The sequence below is a fragment of the Cricetulus griseus genome, chromosome 5, assembly GCF_003668045.3.
Source record: "Cricetulus griseus strain 17A/GY chromosome 5, alternate assembly CriGri-PICRH-1.0, whole genome shotgun sequence".
In the NCBI taxonomy this organism is placed as follows: domain Eukaryota; kingdom Metazoa; phylum Chordata; class Mammalia; order Rodentia; family Cricetidae; genus Cricetulus; species Cricetulus griseus.
Window position 1 is genome coordinate 181381431 of NC_048598.1, and position 22429 is coordinate 181403859.

General features: G+C 56.8%; 1 protein-coding gene across 2 annotated transcripts; it reads left to right on the forward strand.

The window, feature by feature from the left end:
* Positions 1 to 867: 867 nt before the first annotated feature.
* On the forward strand, positions 868 to 22039 carry Akt1 (AKT serine/threonine kinase 1). Of its 2 annotated transcripts, none has more exons than XM_035445297.1 (14): positions 868 to 982; positions 4010 to 4145; positions 13741 to 13869; positions 16307 to 16442; positions 16695 to 16842; positions 17284 to 17415; positions 17489 to 17554; positions 18343 to 18411; positions 18688 to 18813; positions 18882 to 19010; positions 19086 to 19300; positions 19518 to 19605; positions 20706 to 20808; positions 21141 to 22039. In XM_035445297.1, the coding sequence occupies exons 2-14, from the start codon at positions 4100 to 4102 to the stop codon at positions 21218 to 21220; spliced, it is 1467 nt and encodes a 488-aa protein (XP_035301188.1). In that variant the 5' UTR covers positions 868 to 982; positions 4010 to 4099; the 3' UTR covers positions 21221 to 22039. The 2 variants fall into 2 exon arrangements, with proteins under 2 accessions (XP_035301188.1, XP_027272445.1); XM_027416644.2 differs by having other exon boundaries at positions 869 to 982; positions 16331 to 16442.
* The last annotated feature ends 390 nt before the right edge of the window (positions 22040 to 22429 follow it).

Below are 22429 nucleotides of genomic sequence, written 5' to 3' on the forward strand. Positions count from 1 at the left end.
AGTGTGGGCCCAGAAGAGGGCCTTGCGCCCTCCGTCCGCAGGAAGACCCTGGGCACGGGGAAGATAGAGACACAAAGAAGGTAGGGACGGGTACTGCCTAGAAACGGCTCATCACAGGTGGGAGTGCTGCAACAGTGGCTTCCAGAAAGAGCACCCAGAAGATGTCAGTCCTTGGAGAACAGTCTCCAATTGCCATGTGTTCCACAAGAGGGCGCCCTGCTGGCTCGCAGTGGCCACTCCCCACTGCCCAGCACGGGGATTGGGGAAGCAGGGGAAGAGGACCAGGGGGCCTGGGGTGAAAGTTTGCTGGGTGAGTGATGGATTTGCTCAGTCTCCGAGGGAAACCCTCAGGTCAGGGATACAGCTGGAGCAGCACAGACCCGCCGGGCTTAGCGCCCTGGAGGTGCTCAGAGCTGGGGCAGCTGTGCTGCAGACAAGCAGAACAGACCCCCTACCCCCCACCGCTCCCGCCCCAGGAGTTGTGCCCCCCGCCGAGAGGACAGTTTTCCCGGCGAGGGGTTCGCTTCATAAGTCAGTCCCCGAGGCAGAGAAGGAGCGACTCCATTCTGGACTAGCGCTAGCATGGAGTAAATCTATCCTGTTTACACTCCAGGTGAACTCTGACCCTTGGATTAAAAACAAAACAAAACAAAACAACAACAACAAAATGCCCCCTCGGAAAAAATACCAAAGACCTGGAGGTAAACTCACAAAAGGGTTATTATCAGTTCGGGCCTCAGGGACGAGGGAGGGGCTCTGCTGGGGCAGGAACTGCTGGGGCAGGCTGAAGGGGGAGAGCAGAGGGTGGGTTAGAGGCCACCTTGACTCTCCAATTCCGGGACACCATAAGGAACCGCCCCCCCCCGTCCTCCCGCCCCCCTCCCGCGCCTCGCCCATCTGAGTGCACAGCGAGGTCTTGGCTGACTTGAGCTCTACCCCGGGGTCTGCCCCCAACAGCACACTGGCCCCCCTGGATGTCCAGGTGTGTCCCCGTCTCCCTGTCACCGCAGGGTGCCCGTCAGTTTCCTTGGCCGACAGTCCCGGGTTGAATGAGCCCCCAGCAGCCTTCCTTTCTGGGTGGCGTGTGTGGCCTTTAGGACACCGGTGGCCCGGCTCGCCCGGCTCCCAACAAGGGGACAGTTGGGCCTCTTGGGAAAGTCAGAGCGATCCGCTCGCTCCGCACGCCCGCCCCGTGGGGTCTGGAGAGCCGGACCGACAAGTGCCCGGTCGTCCAGCGACGGGGAAACCTGGGCCAGGGCCCGGGCTCTGGATCTGCGGCGGCGGGGCTCCGTTACCCGCGTGGCCCTGGCTCGGGGCCACCCGAGGGCGGCGCCTGCGGGGCCGCGCTCGCGCTCACGGGGCGCCTCGCCCTGGCCGCGGCCGCGCCGGGGGCGCCCGGGGCGGCGGAGGCGGATGTGGGCGGGGCGGCGCGGCGCGGGGCGGGGAGAAGGCGGGCCGGCGGCGGCGGCGGCGGCGGGCGGCAGCACCGAAGCGGCGGCGGGCGGCGGGCGGCGGCCCAGCGCGGCAGCGCACGCGAGTCCCGACAGGCGGAGCGGACCGAGCAGCGCCCGGCGGCCGGCACCGCGGCGGCCTAGACCCGGCCAGCAGCGCGCGCGCCGGCCGCCGCTGCCTCCAGCCGGCCCCGCCCAGCGCCCGCCCGCGGGATGCGGAGCGGCGGGCGCCCGAGGCCGCGGCCGGCTAGGCCCCGTCGCCCGCACGCGCGCGGCCGGGTGAGTGCCCGCGCCGCGCCCTGTTCCGGGCCGCGGCCACCCCGCTTTGTTCCCGGCCGCGCCCGCCTGTTGGCCGAGCGAGGCCTGAGCGCGCGGCGGGCCGGGCGGATCGCGCAGGAGGCCCACGCCGGAGAGAGTGCGGGGCGGCCGCCGCGTGACCTTGGGTGGCCGCCCCGCGGGGCCAGGCCGCGCGCGGGAGAGGGGCGCTGCTGGCGTGCGCGCAGTGGGGGCCGGTGCGCCCCGGGGCCTGGGGCTGTCTGGGCACTCGGCCAGCGAGGGTAGGAGAAAGGCTCGCCCCGCGGCCTGCGTGTGGTGGGAGGGCCCTGGGAAGGAGAACTCATTTCCCACGGACAGAAAGTTGTGCGCGGTGGCACTGTGCCCAGGCTAGCCCACAAAGGACTGCTAGCCCTCCTGGGCCCGGAAACTGCTTCCTGGAGTAGGTGGTTTCTGGAGGTGCTGGGGCCTGGAGGACGCGTGGGCTCGACCTTTGGGATCCCGGATACTGGCCGAGCTGATGGATTTGTCTAGAGGACTGGTTTCTAAGTTAGGTGGTGGCCGAACCTTGCTCTGCCCTGTGGCCAAACTCCTTCACCCCCCGCCCCCCATCCCCAGGCCTCTGGTCTTGCCCCAGGTGGCTAGCCTTGACTGCTTAGAGCCATCACTCAAGTGAAGGGCGAGTCGCCTTGGGGCCCCAGCTGGGCGTGTGGGCCCAGTGTCCCAGAGGGGCTGAACTCTTCAGACTTAACAATAGCAACCATATGCTCTTATGGCAAGGCGCTCCAGGGTCGTGGAGGGAAGAAGGTCCCATGCGCAGGGCTGATTGATGTGGACACTGGTTAACATCGCTGTGCATATGAACTTATTTTTACATGGCTCTGGACAGCTGACTGTCACCAGCAGACCTCGGGTCTGGGTGGGGGTGGGGGTACATCCAGAGAGAGGTCTTCCAGTCCAACCCTCTACCTCCAGGCCACACCCACTTGGATAGCCATCATCTGGGGTTCCTTCTTGGCTTATCTTTTTCATCCTGGCTTTCCATTGCCACCTGCTTGCTAAGGGTAGGATGTTTTCCTTCTTAAGCCAAGTGTGGTCTTTCCTCCTCTGGCATTTGGCATTTGGCACACAGCAGGGCCTTCCTTTTGTTCCACATTTAGCTCCAGACAAGGCAAAGTGACAGTGACTCTGGGTGCTAGCTTGTGCCTTCTGGTCTAGAGAGGTGACCTAGGGGGTTGTCTGGGTCAGCTGTAGTAGACAGACCCAAGTTGGGATCTATTCCACAGTGGTCTTCTGGTCTTTCCTGGGCCTGTCCACAGGAACCCCAGGTGGAGGGACAGCATAGGCTTGCTGGGAAAAAAAAAAGTGTCCAAATGCACTTTCCCAGACTTGGTGACATGAGAACAGGGCCTTGAGGGATGCCCAGGAGTCCCTCCAGCAGAGAAGCAGTGCCAGGGGGAACTGGCAAAGTGTGCTTTGACTCTGACTCTCTGGTGGGTCACTGCAGGACCCTAGGTTTTTGTATGTTGCCTGCCTCTTGTGTGGGCTGAATGCTGTAACTGTGGGCTGCCTAGAAGTCTCTTTGTCCCTGATATAGAGTGAAGGTTTGGCAAACCCATAGACGCCTGGTACATGCTAGCCCAATGAATGAAACACCTTCAGGGGAGCAGGGTGCTGTGTTTGAGAGGGTCTGGGGTTTCACCTGGGGAGGTTTTTAATGTTTCCCCTTCAGACTCTGGGCTTTGCTTTATATCCATTACCTACTCCACCTGTGCCTCTGAATGCCTACACTCCTGTGTTCCTAGTCCGAGCAGGCAGGAGCCCTGCATTCTGCATTAGGCATCCTTGGCTGTAGGGGTGGTGAGAACGCAGGGACAAGGACAGTGAACGAGCACCCCTCACTAGTGTGGGGCCCAGCAGAAGCCAGCAGTGCTGCCTGGAGGAGGTGGACTGTTTGCTAGGGTAGCAAACTCAGCAGCTGCCTCTCAGGAAAGGTCTGGGCGTGGAGTGTGTCCCAGCAGAGGCCAGGGAGGTTCGGGTTGGCCGCAGCCTTGCATCCCAGACTACCAGGCCCGGATCTGGGCACAGCATCTACTGGAGATGGATCTTATACTGCTGTGTTTCGAGAGAAGTCAGGCAGGCTGGCAGAGTAAGGGTGAGGAGGGAACCTGGGAACCAGAAAGGGGTAGATCGCATAAAGGGACGTGGGTAATTGTGGCCGGGGCTCATGAAAGCTGAGACCCCAAGCAGGGCCTTTCCTCACATACCTTCTTGGCTTTTTCTAGACGCTGCGGCCAGGCCGGCTGGGCTCAGCCTGCTGAGAAGATACACTGAGCATCCCTGGGTTACCCCGGTCTCTGGGGGCCACGGATACCATGAACGACGTAGCCATTGTGAAGGAGGGCTGGCTGCACAAACGAGGTCAGTCCCTGCTCTGTGGGAGACGTAGAGCTGGGCCTGGGTCTGCCCAACCACTGGGTGTGGAACTGGGTGTGTGGAGGGAGACGGCTGTACTGCCCTAGTAGGCTGCTTTGAGGCCATATCAAAGAGTGCTTGTTGTGTCCAGGCCGGCTGGACAGGAGCCGCACCTCCCCACCTTGGGGCTCTAGGCCTGCTACAGGAGGAGTGTGCAGGCCCAGCTTTTCCCATAGTATGGAGGTCATGGCCTCCTCCTGGGGCCTCTTGGCCAGAGGCTGAGGCCCTGTGCAGGGCCTGCTTTGCCGGCTTGGGGGTGGGGCCAGCTGCTGCAGCCTCGTTCCTGGCTTTCCTGGAAGGCAGCAAGGACATGGCTGCTGTTCCAGGGCTGGCAGGCTGGTAGCCTGGGCACTGCCCAAGGGTTCCTGAGGGCAGGCAGGGCAGGGCTGCTCCGCTTGGCCCTGTGCCCACCTCAGTCCTGGATTCCTGAAGTCAGGGGGCTCCTCATCAGCAGGGCCCCGGCAGGGTCATGTTGGCCTTAGAACTGAAGGGCTGACTGGCTCTCTCAAGGCTCAGGGTCCCTCACCTTCCAGCTAACCCACCAGCTGCCTTCTGCCAGGAGTAAGTTTCAAAGCTACTTCTCTAGGACAGTCACTTGTGTTTGCCCCAGGCAGGCATCTCAGCCCCTCCTGACTTCCTCTTCCTGCAGACCTGCTCCCACCGGAAGTACTAGTGATCCTTGCCAATGCTAGCCACCCCTCCTGCCCCTCCTCCTGGCTCTCTAGCAGAGGGAGTTGTGATCTTGGTAGCCAGAGAGGACCCAGATACAGAAGAGCGTGGGGACAGAAGTTGGTGTTAGGACATGAGGTGTTGTGGGGTATGCAGAGCTCCGGCAGAGTAGGCCTGAGGGGCTCAGGAGCTAAGGGAGGTGGGGGACGATGTCTGAGATGCAGACTCGAGGGGACCCTGGGAGGGCTCAAGCAGGGATGGAAGCTGTGGTCACCTGTGATGAGAAGTCTCAGTATGGCAGCTACAGGGATGATTATGTGCTAGGCTCTGCAAGGGCTGTGACCTGTACCCCTTGTCTGGCTCCAGTCTATCCTGCCCCCACCTGCCTTCCCATCTCCCCAGTGCCTCCTTCCCTGGCCCCCTAGGAGTTCTGCCTCCTGAGCTCACATCCCTGCTTGGGTCATGCTCTAGTTTCTGCCTCATCTGTCAGCCCTCTTTGGAAGTGGGACTCGTCCCCCTTGGCTCCTGTTTCTCCCCTAACCTGGCTGTACACAGCCTATTTCATGGACAAGTGTGTAGAGTATAGCTGTCAGAGTTAGGATGAATCAAGAGATTGCTGGGCCTCAAGTTATGGGGACATTCCCCCAGGCAGCAACCCTTCTGAGGCCTAGGGGGTGTCATATTGCTTGTTATGGCTGAGGCTTCTGAAGGGGACAGGTGAAACAGGACATCGGGCCCTCTGGGCATGCAGAGGTTGTGTTTGAACCTGATTTGGCATTTCTGTCTTTGTCCCTCTCCTTGAGAAGGTTGTTGAGTTCCTTAGGCCTTGATTTCCACTTTTATGGCGTGGAAACAGTGGGTGAAGATGTGGAGAAGAGAGTATTATCTGTGGGGTGGTCCGACTAGACACGGCACCTACCCTGTGGGATGGACAGGGAGCACCCGTCTGTGCGGTAGGGGCTTCTCAGCCTCAGGCCAGAAGAGACGGCATTCTTGCGGTCCCCTGTCCTCCTCCAGCTCCAGCCCAGGTGGTAAGGGTCCCGATGGGGATGATGGCATCCATATGTCATTTTTGTTCTGCGTCCTCTACTGTGTCCTGCTCTGTCCCAGCCATGTCCCACTGCTTGGCCTGCTGCTGCTTGCTGAGAAAAGCCTGTCTTGGTGGCCCTCATTTCTCCCTTCTAAATACCCCCAGCCGTGTATGTTACGGGCTCCAACTCATGCCTGCATGATTCGTCTAGGGTTCTAGCTCTCTCCCTGTGCTGTAAAGGAGCCAGGTCATGTTAGGTCGGCCTCCCACCTGAGGAGGCTGGGGTAGGCAGGGAAGGAAGACTACTGCAAATGTCCCTCCATGTCCCATGACCCCTTGGACACCTGGGTACTCCCCATGTGCCCTACTTTGTTGACTCTGTAGGTTGGAGTAATACTGACTGGGAATTGAACCCATCTGCTAGGTCTCCCGTGTTCAGCCAGGGGCTTTGAACACATACATTGGTTCTTGGCTGAACTCTCAAGTTCCCCATGGGCTGGCCACGCCTTCAGGGCTATTTGGGCATACAGAGAGGATGGTCCTCCCCCTCACTCCATATCTACAGAGACCCCAGTCTAGGTTTCTCCTACCCCGTGGGAGCTCACCCCTCAGGAAGGGTGCCTAAACCACTTCTTGGGAGCTCTGACTATCTGTGCCCTGGGCCAGAGCAGACATAGCTACGCATTGATCAGCAGCTGGCCCTGAAAGCCTCTAGGCATCCATCAAGGGGCCCATAGATCTATGGAAGGTAGTGGGTATGAGCTAGAAGCCAAGTGGCTGGTCTGATGAACAGGTAGGTGGACAATGAGGACAGCAGCAGCACTCAGGAGAGTGGACGTTTCAGGGCTCAGTGCTGCTTCTATATCCACAAATGCACAGGTTTGGGGTCAATGAACTCTGACAGTGTTTTGATAGCCAACCTGGGGTTAAGTTGCAGGTGTGGCTGAACTTGTCTGTGACTTCTGATTTCAGTCCTCAGATTGCAAATGAGCGTTGTGCTGAGGCCACAGGCTTGTCCCCAACTTCCCGATGCCTGCTGGGCTGTGTGCATGGGAGCTGCCCTGTAGCCATCTGCTTGGTCAGGTCAGCCATTGTGTGTGTCCCCCAGCCCACAGCAGGTGTCTAGAGCAGGTGGGTCAGGAAAAGCAGAGGACACTGATGTGACGCAGTGGGAGAAGGGGCTGTGTGTTTGGAGTAGGTAGCTGTAGGACCAACTTGAAGGCTCACTTCACTCACTCAGCAGACTTAGTTGAGGGTCCTGGAAGGGCAGGAATCACCTAGCTCTTCTCACTGGGTCAATACCTGTCAGGTTGAGGAGGTTTGGATCGGGGCAGAGGGAAGCTGGTGTATGGTTGGGGCTCTCTGTCTTTGAGTCTTGATCAGTGAGTGCTGAGTCCATGATCTCTGGGGAGAGCCGATGGTCCTGAGCCCAGTGGGCAGGTCAGCATTCAGGGACAGCTGTGTCGGGACTGAGCCTGAATGAGAGGTAAGCACGTGGCACCCACTAGAGAACTGGACAGAGGATAGCAACTGAGTGCCCTGGGCCCACCCATGAAGGGGACAGGACACTGTAGTGTGTGATTGTGGCTGAGTCTTGGCTGGTGCTGGGGCTGAGTTTCCTGTTTTGTGAGCGTGTTGAGTTCTCCCTTAAAAAACAAACAACAAAAGAGGAAGCTGGGCAGCCTTCCACTGGGGTTTGAGGGGTCACTGCTGGCCCAGCCTGGTGACTCCAGAGTGGGTAGCACTCAGCAGCTTCCTGATCACTGTCCTCTAGATGGGATTGTCCCCATGGGGCTGAGCCACATGGAGGTCACAAGGTGGTGAGGAAAAGTGTGTGTGGACATGGGACTGCACTGAGCTGCTGGGCCTGGGACAGCCTTGTGGCCCTGCCAGTTCTGCTGGGTGGCAGAGAGCACCGTACAGAGGGACACTGAGACCTAGGAGGAGAATGGGTGCTACGTGGACAGGCAGAGCCGTGACCTGCTGCCACTGAGGGGTTGCATCAGGCTGCTTCCTAGAAGTGCCATGGGGTAGTGGGGAGAACTGTCCTGTCCTTGGCTGGCAGTCCTCTCTGCCCAGTCACACCCAGGCCAGGCCCGGCGCCAACACCAACCCAGGCCCTCCCTGTAACGGTCGTTGTGTCTGTCCTAGCCATCCCACTATGACTGGTGCCCCACCCACACCCAGAGCTTCCCAGCAGAGCCTCTCCAGCCAAGATGTGGACCCCAACCCAGGCAGGTGGGTAGAGGAGCAGCCAGGAGCCCCTCACAGCCAGTGGCCTGTCTGCAGGGAGCAGCACCGCCTCACGTCCTGATGCTCTGGACCGTCCTTGACCTTCTCCCTCCCTCCATTCATTCAGTAGTTGGTATTTGAGACAGGGTCTTTCTTTGTAGCCAGATTGGCCTGACTCACAACTCATATGAGCTCTCTGCCTCACCCTTTTGGGCTCTTGGCATTTAGGAAGTAGTGGGCCCCAAGACGCTGTTCTAGAGATGCTTCCCTGCCCTTAGCCGGGGTCTGGCTGGCCCACGTAGGCTCTGCTATCTGTAGTGTGAAAGCAGGTCTGGGGCTGCCTCTGCTTCCCAGCATATTCTTTCTGCTGTGTCTGCGCCTCTTTTTTTGTTTGTTTGCTTGTTTTTAAGTGTGCGTGTGCATGTGCGCGCACACGTGTGTGTGAATGCAGGGAGGGGGTGCTCATATGTGCCACAACATACATATGTTCTGAGGATGCCTTGTGAGTTGGTTCTCTTCTACCATGTGGATCCCAGGGATCAAACTTGGGTCAAGGGGCTTAAGGGCAAGTGCCTTTACCCACCGAGCATCTCCCAGGACTATCTGAGCCTCTTGGGCTGTGCCACAGATGAGGTAGAGAGGAGGTGGGTGGTAACAGGAGAGCTCAGCACACGGACACAGTGGGGTCTTTGGGCTATTTCTTGAGTCTGGGGAAGCAGGATGGCTGAGGGATCTTGGACTGGCTTAGGGAGACTGAAAGTGAGGCACAGGACGGGGGCGGGGGAGGCTACGTGGCTTGCACAACAACTGTGGGCTAAGCTGAATGGGATGGTCTGAGCGGTACAGGAGGCTTGGGATGTGTTGGGTGCAAGGCAGGGTGGGGCTCTAGGCTGCCCTTTTTTTCTGGTCCAGGGAGGGTGCGGCAATTGTGTGGAGGAGGTAGGTATGTGGACCAAAGTCTGGACCAATGCACCAATGCCCCTTGTGGCTCAGGGAGGTGGGTTCTAGGAGGCTGAAGACCTAGTCACCACTGTGGGAAGTAGATCCTAGAACGGCAGGCAGGTGCGTGGCGTCCATCACTTCATTTTATGAGGCATTGTGGTTGGGTGGTTGTCCTATCTTGGCCCTGCTCAGCTGAGGGCCTGTGTCTGCCTGTGGCAGTCGCTCAGCTCTGGTTATTTTTGGCCTCTCTGTGACCCCTAGAGTCTGTTTCTCTAAGCCTCAGTTTCTCCAGAGAGCTGGTGGGCAATGAGCCCTGTGTCTCCTGCTAGGTGAGATTTTAGAGTTGTGGGCTGTGGCAAAAAGCCCACCCAGGCTCAGTGGAGTCCAGACTGGCCACTGGTACCCACACTGTGAGACCCACATGAGCACTCCTCTCAGAAGGGCAGGGCCTGGGATATACCTGGTGACACCAGACCTGGAGTTTCACCTGCTTGTGGGCAGCACACCCTCCTACCACACCTTTGCCCAGCTCTTGGTCATTGAGTTTGTTGGGGGTCAGGAGACATGGAACCCAGGCCTGCAGGGGGCCCTGTGAGGCTGGGCCTTGGTGATGACCTTGCCAGTTGCTGACCACCCACTGCCCAGAAGGCAGCAAGAGCTGGGCTAGCGGCCCCAGTGGGCGGCTATCAGCAGACCGCTTGCTCAATGTGCTGGAGAAGGTAAATGGGCACCCGGCAGCTGTCGGTGCGATGGATGTGTTGGCGGTGGGGGACGTTTGGTCGCTGCTGTCAGCTGGCGCCTGCTCCCCAGGCCTGCTGGGGCTCACTTTGCTGTGGAGAAACAGCTCGGTGCCGCCTGGCGCCTTGCCAGCTGCCGCCTGCCACTGCCACTGCGGCAAAGTGTCTATCCAGCAGTTTCCCCAAGAACCAGGCACTTGGAGAAAATGCTCACAGTGATCAGGACACAGGGCGAGGCCAGCATGAAAGGACTGTAGTCATGCCTAGGACATGGGTGTCCCCTAGGATGTGCCGTGGCTGACTTGTTGCTGTCACAGTGCTCTGCTGTCAGGGGCCAAGCAGGGGAAGCCTATTATGGAGGTTCTGTTTTAGTATCCAACATCCATTTCTCTCTTCCTTTTTTTCTTATTTATTTGTTTATTTGGTTTTTCGAGACACAGTTATCTCTCTGTAGTTCTGGCCTGGAACTCACTCTGTAGACCAGGCTGACCTGGAACTCAGAGATCCTCCTGCCTACGCCTGGCAAGTGCTGGGATTAAAGGTGTGAGCCAACACCACCTAGCTCTTTTCTTTTTTCTTTTTAAGACTGGATCTCTGTATGTGGTCTTAGCTGGCTTGATACCCACTGTGTAGACTAGGCTGGCCTTGGACTGTGAGAAATCCGCCTATCTCAGCCTCCTGAGCACTAGGATTAAAGGTATGCAGTACCATGCCTGACTTCCCCCTTTCCTTCTGTGATGATTTAGGTCCAGGAGGCCCTGATGGAGGGACTTAGAGGATAATACACACAGGTGCTAGAGGGTCTAGGTCACGAGGACATCAGTGAGTGGCATCTCTAGGTGCCCTTTTCCCCAGGAAGGGTGAATGAGCCTGAGGGAGCCCTGGCCTCTTCCCAGGCGCTGGCCTTGTTGCAAGAAGGTGGGCTAGGCCCTTGGGTGGGGTGGGTATTGGCTGCCATCTCTACATAGCAGGTGTGAGACCCCCCTGGATGGATTTGCATATGTGCTTAGTGGGGAGCTAGGCCTACTGTAATGCAGGGCTTAGCCCTGGGTGTCTGCTGTTGGCTGGTTTTGTTGTTCAACGAGAAGCTGTTGTCAGGCATCTGGCCTCAAGAACCATGGGGACCACACTGTGGAGGTGGCACCTGGTTATTTGTCATCTGTTCATGTCTGTGTGAACACGGGCCTGGTGAGGAAACTCCAGGTGGAGCACAGCACCTCTAGTGGGCCGTGAGTACTTGTGTTCCCAGAGGCTGTGTGGACAGGTGGAAGGCCCCAGCTGCTGCTGCGCTTCACCAGCTGGACTCCGCCTTACCTGTTTTCAGGGTACCAGGCATCCAGATGGGGTGAGGGAGTAGAGAAGAGCCTGGATGGGCCAGAGCCTAGCACTTCTGCAGGGGCTCAGTATCAGTCCCTCCTTGTTGGAGTGTGAAAAGCTGGAGGGAGGCCCCAGAAGGGGGCAGGGGTATTCCTAGATACCACGTGGCCATGAAGGACCAGTGTAGCCACCTCTTGTATTTGTCTGTCATGTGTTGGCACAGTTCTTTTGGAGGGGTGGGGCTTGGGGTCTGTCTGGACTGAACTCATTAACATGCAGGCCACATCCTAGGCTGCAGCTGGCTTAGCTGGTACCCCCAGTGACCATTTGGCTAGACCTTGAGGCCGGAGATGAAGAAAGAGATCTGTGTGTCAGAACTGTGGCTCCCTTTCCTCTGGAAGAGGCCGCCACCGGGAAAGACCTGATGAGGTCACTTCACTTTACATTTCTCCTTGGCCAGGAGGCCTCTGTGAGGCCAGGGAGGGGAAGGGCACCTAGGCCCTTCTGGGTACTTGGCTTTCTCTGCCTGGTGAGTGTCCCTGCCTGTACCTCCAGGTCCACATTCTGGAATCTGCCTGGCCTAGGGGCTGGTCATGCAGGCTAAGAGCCAGTTGTAGATAGGGTGGTGGTCTTGTCTGGGGGCCTGCACTGGGCACAGTGGGGTGGGCAGCAGTTGGTAAATCAAGATGGATTTCTGGGGTGCGAGTGTGTTGCTCATCAGCCTCCGTACTCAGTTAGTGTCCCGGGGAGCAGCAGCTGGTGAGATGGAGGCACTCCATCAGGGGCCGACAGCTCCAGACTGGTGCTGGCGGGTGGGCGTGCACAGCGGGGGCCTAGGGAGGAACGGGGTGGGGGGGCTGCTCACCCCCCATTGGCTCTGCTATATTACCCAGGGCCCCTGCCTGCCCACTGAGCCTTCGAGGCCCTATGCCAGGGGAGGGGCTGTCATGGGGCCACTGGCCATGTGAATACTGCAGGTGTGTGCCACCTGGTCAGAAGCCAGGCTGGTGCCTGCAGGGGTTCAGGGGTCTTCGAAAACCTGGATGGGAACCCTGTTCTGTGTTTTTGTTGTGTAGGCAGGTTGCTGAGCCTTAGGCCCTCCTGAGTGAGGGAGGGTTGGCATTGGTCATTGCTTTGAAGCCCCCAGTGGCTGTGGGAAGTGGCCGGCTGGGGAGCTGAGCTTCTGGGAACTAAAGATGGGAGGCAGGAATGGGTTTCCAGGTGTCCTAGTTCCAGCTACTTACGGACTGTAGGCCTTTGGAGAGAAGCAGAATAATCTAGCCTAGGCCCTGGAGGACCACCAGGCACATTTGGGCACATGCAATGGAGTCGGGAGGAGCTCGAGCTTGCTCTCTTTGCTGCCCCTCTCCATTGTGAGGCTGGGGTCTTTGTCAGTGCTGATGGCAGGCTTAGGAGATCTGCAGTGACGAGGGGACAGGATCCCTAGCTCTAATAGCTACCAGCTCCCTGGAGTGTGTGTGGGGTGTTGGCCTGGTAGTGGCTCTATCACTTCTTCTCTCACCAAGAGCCTTTGTCCGTCACTTAGGCTTTCTCTTATCCTGATTCATGCAGGGCTGTGTAGGGTCATGCAGAGCAAGGCTGGTGTCGGAAATGCCTCCAGGGTGTCAATTGAAAGGGACTAGACGGTGGAGTCGGGGGAGGTAGGTCATGTGAGGAGTCTGGCAATATACTGCCCAGAGCCCCTACTTCGTGTACCCTGGAAGGCCCTGAGAGTCTGAGCTGGTGAACTATACTGGGTAGACTGTATCTCACCTGCACGTGTTCTCAGAGAACACCTGGATTTAGTACATACCATGAGAGGGTAGAGAAGGAAAGCTAGCTAGCCTCCCTGGGGCTGTGGAAAATGCGTTAGGTGCACTGCCTGGTGCCTGAGACCAGGGTGTTTGTCCTTGTGACTTGGTCTGCATCCTGGAGCACCTGGTGGCAGGTGGCCTGGTCCAAACAGTTGCTCCCTGCATACCCCTCTAGGTGCTCTTGCTCAGGACTCAGTGGGACAAGCAAAGTTCATCTCAGATAGAGCTCAGGGACCCCAGCCCTGTGGGCTGCCCCTCCTGTCCTCAGTCTAGTGTCCCCTCAGATGAAGAAGTTGCCTAATTAGTTAGCTCCCTGTTGTTCAGACTCCTTGCTCGGCAAAATGTAAATGAAACATTTTTTCCGGGTGTCAGTATGAAAAATGACAGTCGCTGGGAGATCACAGAGGACATCTGCTCTGATGTCTGAGTGTGGTGCCTGCTTCTGGCTGATGCTGCAAAACTGGAGGAGGGAACAATGTTCCTGTGTACCTGGGTGACCAGGGCAGGACTCAGCTGGACACAGCACAGGTCTCAGCTAGGACACACACGTGCGCACGCGCGCACACACACACACGCGCACACTCGTTCCAGCCATGGCACCTCTTGACTCTGCTGCACAGGCAGAGCCCTGGAAGATGCTCCCAGCAACATGCACTGGAGCTCTGCCCCAGTGCCAGTGCCTTCTGGGAAGGAAGTGGCCCAGATCCCTTCCCTACCTCTATGTGCCTAGGTCCTCTCAGGTGTCAGGGCCACTGCAGTGTTGTTCACATGCAGCTCCTTATGCCCCCCCCCCCCCGCAGGGGAATACATTAAAACCTGGCGGCCACGCTACTTCCTCCTCAAGAATGACGGCACCTTTATTGGCTACAAGGAACGGCCTCAGGACGTGGAGCATCGAGAGTCCCCCCTCAACAACTTCTCAGTGGCACGTAAGTGTCTCGGCCATTTGGGTTGAGTGAGATGGCTAGGCAGGCCAGCAGGTTTTGTCCTGGGGTGCTGGGCAGTGCTAGCTTTGAGTCACCTCCTCTAGAGCTGGCCAGTGGCCAGCTCTGGCTGGGCCAGGGAGCCCTTGCTGTAAGGCTGAAGGTTCCAGCATGTGGTGACTGGACCTGGTTTAGAGGGTGGGTTGACCAGGGTCCCTTTAATGGGGACTAAACAGGCACTCAAGGACATTCACTGGGAACTCTTGGGTAGACTGAGAAGAAGGTTCCCAGTTCTAGGAGCCTAAGACATCCTGGGAACCATTTCTGTATTGTTTCCTGGGAAGACCATTGGTAGTCCTTTGCCCTGGGTCTTGTGATCGCCTTAGCTGGAGTGCCAGGATTGGTGAGGGTTATAAAGTTGAGGATATTGTGAAACTATCTTTGAGAGCGTGGAGCTTGAGAATCTATGTCCTTGTTCTCTGTGTCACATTGTGACAGCCCAGTTCTGCCTGGGACTGGTCAAAGGCTCAGCTGGTTTTGTAGGTGTGGTTGAGTTTGACAGTGATAAGTAGCAGCATGCCTAGCCATGAGGGTTACCAATAACAGACTGTGGGGCTGTCCTCGGACTGCAGTCTGGAGTGTGGTGTGCACACCATAGTTTAGTCTGCCTTCTACCCCGAGCACCTTCGTGATTGCTCCCGCCCTGCAGGTAACTCTGTTTGACCTGCTGCAGGGGTGTCCACCTTCCTTGACTTGGCCAGTCACCAGATCCGACCCAGAGCCTTAAAGCTTAACATATGTTGTTGCCTCTATAGCTGGATGAGGAAGGAATCCCAGTTTACTTATTGCAGGGATCAGGGGACGGCTGCTCTGGAGTAGACACATAGGCACGGGCACCCGCCAAGGGGGCTGCTGAGCAATGGGATCAGAGCTGGGTGGGGCTGTGTTCAAGCCAGTTTAAGGACTTTTCCTTAGAGGTGGATTCTGGTGGGAGGGCTACCCAGCTTGGTGCTACCATCATCTGCTTGCCTGACAAGCTATCCCAGATGTGCAGAGGACAAGGCTCAGGGTGATTTTCCATGCCCCATCCCCCACCCCATGTTGACACAGGCCTTCCCCAAGGCTGGGCCTCAAGCCCCTCTTGGCTCCTGGCTTGGCAGACTGCCCCCTGCTCACTCATTGGAGCCTGGAGGCCCCTCACATTGCCAGGACCCAGACGATGGAATGTGGGAGGCCCCTCAGCCCCTCTGCCTTACAGAGTCTTGCCAGGAAGCCCTCTTGCTGCACACATACCCTCAGGGCCTGGGCTGTCCTGGTGATCCACCCTTGTAGGTGTGTATATTCTAGGTGTGTGCACCAGGTGTGCGTGCTCTGAGTGTCAGTGGATGCACCTGGTGTGAGCGCTCTGGGCATGGGTGCTGCGTATGTGTGTCATTTTTCCAAGGACTCTGTATGTGATTGGGGAAACAGCAAGATACTCCTGCACCAGACAGGGTGGGTGGGCTGTGTCTTCCTGCCCCTCCCAGGGATATTAGTGTCTTGATCCCTGAGGCCCAGCACCAGGTAGGGTCAGCCTTGGAGGAAAGAGGAAGTTTAGACATGGCTATGGCACACAGCTAACTGATTGAGCCAAACACCTTCTTTTTGTTGTTGTTGTTTTTCAAGACAGGGTTTCTCTGTGTAGCAGCTGTAGCTGTCCTAGAACTAGCTCTGTAGACCAGGCTGGTCTCGAACTCACAGAGATCCACCTGCTTCTGCCTCCCAAGTGCTGGGATTAAAGGTGTGCGCCACCATTGCCCTGCTAATGGTTCCTCTCCTTCAGGGCAGAGCATCCCAGTTGGCATGCTGTTCTTTGAGGGGATCTAGGGTTAGGAGAGGGGCTGTTGCTAGGTATGGTGGCTTATGCTGTAATCTTAGCACTCCGGAGGCTGAGGCATGATTGCCTCAAGCTCAAGATCAGCTTAGATTATGCAGTGAGTTCCCAGGAAGTCAAAGTTACATAGCAAGACCCTGCCTCAGAAAACAGAAAAGCCAGGGGTGGTAGCTAAAACCTTTAAACTTAGCAATTAGGAGGCAGAGGCAGGAGGACTGCCACGGTTTGAGACTTCCAGGGCTATATAACAAAGACCTCATATCGAGAATAAAAACGTATCAGGGTGTTTGTTGTGTGGATATGTGTGCCTGGTGCTTGTAGAGACCTGAAGATGGTGTCAGTTCCCTGGAGCTGGAGGTACAGATGGTTGTGAGCTGCCAGGTGGGTGCTGGAAATTGAACTTGGGTCCTCTGGAAGAGCAGCCAGTGCTCAACCAATGGGCCATCTCTCCAGCCCCCCAAATAAATAATTTTCTAAAAGGGAGGATGGGATGCACCTTCCTAGGATAGCATGGGTGAGGTCTGGGGATAGGGTCTGTCTGGCCAGGACTGTAATGAGGGGAGCAAGTAGATGCTTCCCTGAGCTCTCTCTCAGAATGCCAGCTGATGAAGACAGAACGGCCACGTCCCAACACCTTCATCATCCGCTGTCTGCAGTGGACCACTGTCATTGAGCGCACCTTCCATGTGGAAACACCCGAGGAGCGGTGAGTGGGCAGGGTGTGAGGAGGACTCTGTCCCCTGCTCAGGCCATGCTTGCTTGAGAGCCAAAGAACTGTGCTGAGACCAGTCTGGAGAGCTAGGCTGTAAACAACGGGAGAAGCATCAGTGTCCCCGGCATCTGGAGGTTTTCTCATACTCCTGGGTGTCTGAAGTTCAGGGTGGTTCAGGACCAGGCATCCAGGCAAATGGTGGGTGAAATCCATGGCAGTGCCTGAGACCTCACTTGACCCCTGCAGAGAAGAATGGACCACTGCCATCCAGACTGTGGCTGATGGACTCAAGAGGCAGGAGGAAGAGACGATGGACTTCCGATCAGGTTCTCCCAGTGACAACTCTGGGGCTGAGGAGATGGAGGTGTCCCTGGCCAAGCCCAAGCATCGTGTGGTAAGTCTGGGCTCTGTTTGTACGAGGGACCTGGCAGGCCCTGGCATCCCTGCCTGGCTCCCTGTTTGGTCTGGGTGCCCCTGGCTCCCCTCCTTGATATGGGCCGGGGATAAACCTCAGTTGATAGGATGTTTGCCTGGTGTGCCTGAGACCACAGTACTAAAAAAAAAAAAAAAAAAAAAAAAAAAAAAAGTAAATTGAAGATGCCCACCATCTCCCAAGCCACAGTGCTCTGCGCTAAACTGTACGGGACCCTTCACTGACCCCACCGGCCAGCAGATATGAGAATGGATCTGTCTTGTCTCCAGCTCTCTTAAGTTTGTGTGGAGCCTTGTTCACTCTGGACACTGTCATGCTGAAGGCAGTGGCATAGATATTGATCCCCATAGGCTAGTGTGGTGAGCACGGGCCCTCCCTAACTGGGCTCTGTGCTATCCACAGACCATGAACGAGTTTGAGTACCTGAAACTCCTGGGCAAGGGCACCTTTGGGAAGGTGATCCTGGTGAAGGAGAAGGCCACGGGCCGCTACTATGCCATGAAGATCCTCAAGAAGGAGGTCATCGTTGCCAAGGTGCGAGGAGGGCAGGGTTGGCGGGAAGGTGAGGCGTGCAGGCAAGATTCGCTCACTCGGCTCTGCCTTCCAGGACGAGGTTGCCCACACACTCACTGAGAACCGCGTCCTGCAGAACTCCAGGCATCCCTTCCTTACCGTGAGTAGTGACCGAAGCAGTCCTCGGCCCTCTGAGAAAGAATGAGTGGGGTAAAGGGCTCAGTCACATGGTTCTGCCCTTGTGCACACACGGGCTTCAAGGGCTTTAGGTGGACTGATGAGGGTGGGTGTGTGGTGTGAACGGGGCTGGGAAGCACACTCACAACTGTAGTGTGCAGGGAGAGTTTGGACTTCTCACTCCACTGAGGCCTTGGGTTGCCCAAACTTTCCATCTCCTCAGCCCTCTCAGACCCATCTTCAGGCTGACTCCTTGGAGGCCAGGTTTCCTCATGGTTTAGAGAGTAAAGCTCAGTTATAGCAGATTAAGCGGCTCCCGGGTCAGCATTTTGGGCTTGTTGTCTTAAAGCAGAGCCACCTGTAATCCATGAAGGGTAGGCTATTGGGGTGGGGTGGCTCAGCACACCAGTTCTAGAAACACTAAGTTGTTGTGTCAAAACTCCTTACCTGGAGGCTTTTGGTAACCCCAGAACTCGGTCCAGTCAACTTCTAAGCCATCTTGCCCTGCACCTGAACCCAGACCCCAAGTTTCTCATCTTAAAATACGCCATGAGGCACGGCGGCTTGTGTCTGTAGTCCTTGCACTTGGGAGGCTGAGGCCGAGGATTTGCTGATTGTAGGCCGGCCTGGACTAACACTTGGGACAAAGTGTTACCTTGTCTCAAGACACTAAAATGTGCCCTGATCCATCTTGTGGGGGGCCTTGGTGGCAGTGTGATGCTAGTATGTTAATGTTTGTCAGTGCTAAGGTTTGCTGTGCTTCCATTTCAGGCCCTGAAGTACTCATTCCAGACCCATGACCGCCTCTGCTTTGTCATGGAATATGCCAATGGGGGCGAGGTAGGACCATAGGCGGCTTCAGAGCTGGGCACTTCGTGGGTGAACTTGTCCCTCTTGTTCCCTTGGAACCCTCTCTGCAGTATACATGGTGCTGCCATCTCTGGCCATGTGAGCCAGCCCACAGTTGCTTGCTTTCGGATGTCCTGTTTCTGCTGAGTTTGAGTCTGATGGCCCCTCGTTCTCTTTGGGGGTAGTCCCTAACCTTCCCTCTGCCTCGTGGGTCACAGGGGTGGGGTCCCCTTGAGCAGTCCCTCCTCAGCACTCTGTACCCCACAGCTCTTCTTCCATCTATCCCGTGAGCGTGTGTTTTCCGAGGACCGGGCTCGCTTCTATGGTGCAGAGATCGTGTCAGCCCTGGACTATCTGCACTCTGAGAAGAATGTGGTATACCGGGACCTGAAGGTGTGTCCACGGACTGGGGGAAGTGGGGATCGGGGGCCTGGCCACGCTAACTGTGGCTTCCTACACAGCTGGAGAACCTCATGCTGGACAAGGATGGGCACATCAAGATAACAGACTTTGGGCTGTGCAAGGAAGGGATCAAGGATGGTGCCACTATGAAGACCTTCTGCGGAACACCTGAGTACCTGGCCCCTGAGGTGCTCTGCTACTTCTTGTGTGTTCCCCCACCCCCCCATGTCCTGGACACATGGTGACAGAGTCCCCCATCCCAGGTGCTGGAGGACAACGACTATGGCCGTGCAGTGGATTGGTGGGGGCTGGGCGTGGTCATGTATGAGATGATGTGTGGCCGCCTGCCCTTCTACAACCAGGACCACGAGAAGCTGTTCGAGCTTATCCTCATGGAGGAGATCCGCTTCCCACGCACGCTTGGCCCTGAGGCCAAGTCCCTGCTCTCTGGGCTGCTCAAGAAAGACCCCACACAGAGGTAAGGGCCACCAGGGTTACAAGCTCAGCTTCCAGACAGAGCTGCTTCCCACTGTACCCGCCATACTGCCCTGAATAGGCTCAGTCACATGTAGCCAGGACAGACTCGGGTGGCAGTCAGGCAGCAGGGGGATACCCACAGCTGCTCAGGAAGCCCAACCCTGAAAGCCCGTCCCCTTGAGTGCAGCGTCTGAGCTCGACCTGTCTCCTACCCACAGGCTTGGCGGGGGCTCCGAGGATGCCAAGGAGATCATGCAGCACCGCTTCTTTGCCAACATCGTGTGGCAGGATGTGTATGAGAAGAAGGTGTGCACCTGGCTGCTGTGCCCATCTCTGGATCACGTGTGCACGCGCACACATACAAACACTCTTCAGTTTTCACTGGTGCAGATGCCCGTGATGGGCCACAGCTCTGTGGTGATCATATGCCACCACAGAGCTGCAGGGACGGACACACATGCCCTCCTTACTCACACAGGATAGGGTGTTATGCTGCCCTGTGCACCTCACCCAGTCACTGGGCCTGCCCAGGCCCTTGATTGTGCCCCTGTGTTGACTACACCTACGCCCTCGCTCCTGACTATCCCTGGAGGTCTCCTCACGTGTTAAAAGCTAGCTGAGAGTAATGTTTAGGTACCTCTAGCTCCAAAGGAGCCCCATCCCATTCTCTTGGACAGTACCTGTCTTTCTGGCATAGTGGAGGCCACTGGCAAAGAGCAGAGCCCCTTGTGCTTACATCTGTTGGGGTGCCCTTCGGCTCCTGAGCAGCCTTGGGCCAGGCTGATGAGGTATCCACACTGTGTGTTGGGTGCCCTGTCACCAAGCCTGCCCCTACCTTGAACGATCCCTTCTAGGTCACATGCGAGCAGCTGGAGCCCTGCCCTCTGATCATATGGGGGTGTAGATGGCATACCTGCCCATACCAGACTAGAGGTCCCTTGAGTTGACATGTGACATGTGACAAAATCACACCAGATTTTGGGGGGATGGTATTTGAGGAGCCTTGCCTGTGGGACCTAAGGGGATGTTAGCAACCTCTATATATGCATCACTTTCCAGTTTGCCTCTTCTCCCTGGTATGTCAGTGAGGCAGGTGAGCTCACCAGAAGTCTGGTCTCCTTCCCCATTTATAAGAAAACTTGCAAAGAAAGTGACAAGCAGAAAAAAGGAGATAGGATCCTGCTGCCAAGAGATGGGCACAGTCACTACCTTCTGCCCCTTGGGGCTGCCCTGGGTGCCGTTTTCCTTGTCTACAGTGCCCACCTACTTCCACCTAGAGCTGAGCCCTTGTGTTAGTGGCTCGCCCCTCAGGAAGTCAGTATTGCCTGGAGATGGAGAGGGGCTGGAACGCTGTGAATTGGAATTTGGAACGGAGTTGTAACCAGTCCTCTACTGTTCCTCCACAGCTGAGCCCACCTTTCAAGCCCCAGGTCACCTCTGAGACTGACACCAGGTATTTCGATGAGGAATTCACAGCCCAGATGATCACTATCACACCGCCTGATCAAGGTGAGGGCCTCCCTGCTCTGAGGTGCCTGTGTCAAGCTTTATAGACTCCAGTTTGGGGGTGGGGTGGTAGAGTTACAGGTTGTTGTGAGATGCCACATGAGTGCTAGAATTGAACTTGGGTTCTGTCAGAGCAGCCAGTGCTCTTAACCACTAAGACTTCTCTCCAGCCCCCAATATACTCCGTTGGAGGGTGGTAGAACTGGCTGGGAGGGAGCACTCTGAGGGCCAGGGTCACTGTGCCCACGTGTCAGACCTCCGTATGTCCTCCGTTATGTGGCAGGTGGGAGGGCTGTTCCTGCAGTCCGGGTCTGAGCCATCTCTTGTCCCCACAGATGACAGCATGGAGTGTGTAGACAGCGAGAGGAGGCCACACTTCCCCCAGTTTTCCTACTCAGCCAGTGGGACAGCCTGAGGCCTGGGGCAGCAGCTGGCAGCTATCACTCCTTTGCATTGCGAGTCCAGAAGCCCCGCATGGATCATCTGTATCTGATGGTTTTGTTTCTTGGAAGCGCTGGGGAGGAACCTTGCCAGCCTCCAGGACCAGGGGAGAATGTTTCTACTGTGGGCAGCAGCCTACCTCCCAGCCAGGTCAGGAGGAAAATTATCCTGGGGTTTTTCTTAATTTATTTCATCCAATTTGAGGGCACATGTGGCCTCAGTGCCCAGAACAATTAGATTCGTGTAGAAAAATATTAAGGACTTCTGAGACCATGTGCAATGTGGGCTCATGGGTCTAGGTGGGTCCTGTCACTGTTCCATCGACCTGGCTACCCTGGCTGCCACCTGTCTTTAGGGTCCAGGGCCACCGTCCAACCGGAGGGCACCAGAAACACCTCCCTGTTGTATGCTGGCTGGCTCTCTCCCTCCCTCTGGGGTGGGCTGGCTGGGGCTCACCTAGGTTGACAGGAACAGTGATGCAGTGTGTTGCTGCCTATCACACTGTTCAAAGACGTTTTAGGGGATTTCAATCTCGGTGACAGAAGAGCCCCTGCCTCCCCCCTGTGTGGCAGCTCTTGGGAGCACTGAGAGTGTCTGCCTCATGAGCTCTTCTCTTAGCACTTGTCCTTTAGATGCTTTCCTTCTCCAGCTGTCCCCCTGGCCTGTCCCCTCCTGGCCAGACACTGTGGCCATTGCTGCACCATGTCGTTTTTTACAACAGTCAACTTCAGCATTTTTACTATTATAATAAGAAACTGTCCCTCCAAATTCAATAAAAATTGCTTTTCAAGTTTGTGGTTTGCTTTGCTGGATGGTGTGGAGTGTGGAGCCTGTCTGTTGGGTTTGGAGGTGAAGGGATGTGGCTAGGGTCACCTGAGGCTCCGGTGTACCTCCTAATGACAAGTGGGGAATCCTGTCTGTCTTCCCTTGACTTTCCCCAAAGCGTGCCACTTGCCAGCCCTCTTTGCTGTGTCTAGGCAGAGCAGTAAGCTGGACCTGGATACCAGGAAGGATAACAGCATAATGGGGTGCAGTCCAGAAAGGACTCAGGAGGCCCTGGTTGAGTCATATAGCACTTCTGCGACTGAACGGAACTGAGGACCATTCTGGGTTTGGTTGGAGGTGACAGGAGCCAAGGTCATGCTAGAGTGTCAAATCCCAGCAGCCTCCCGATACACTGGGT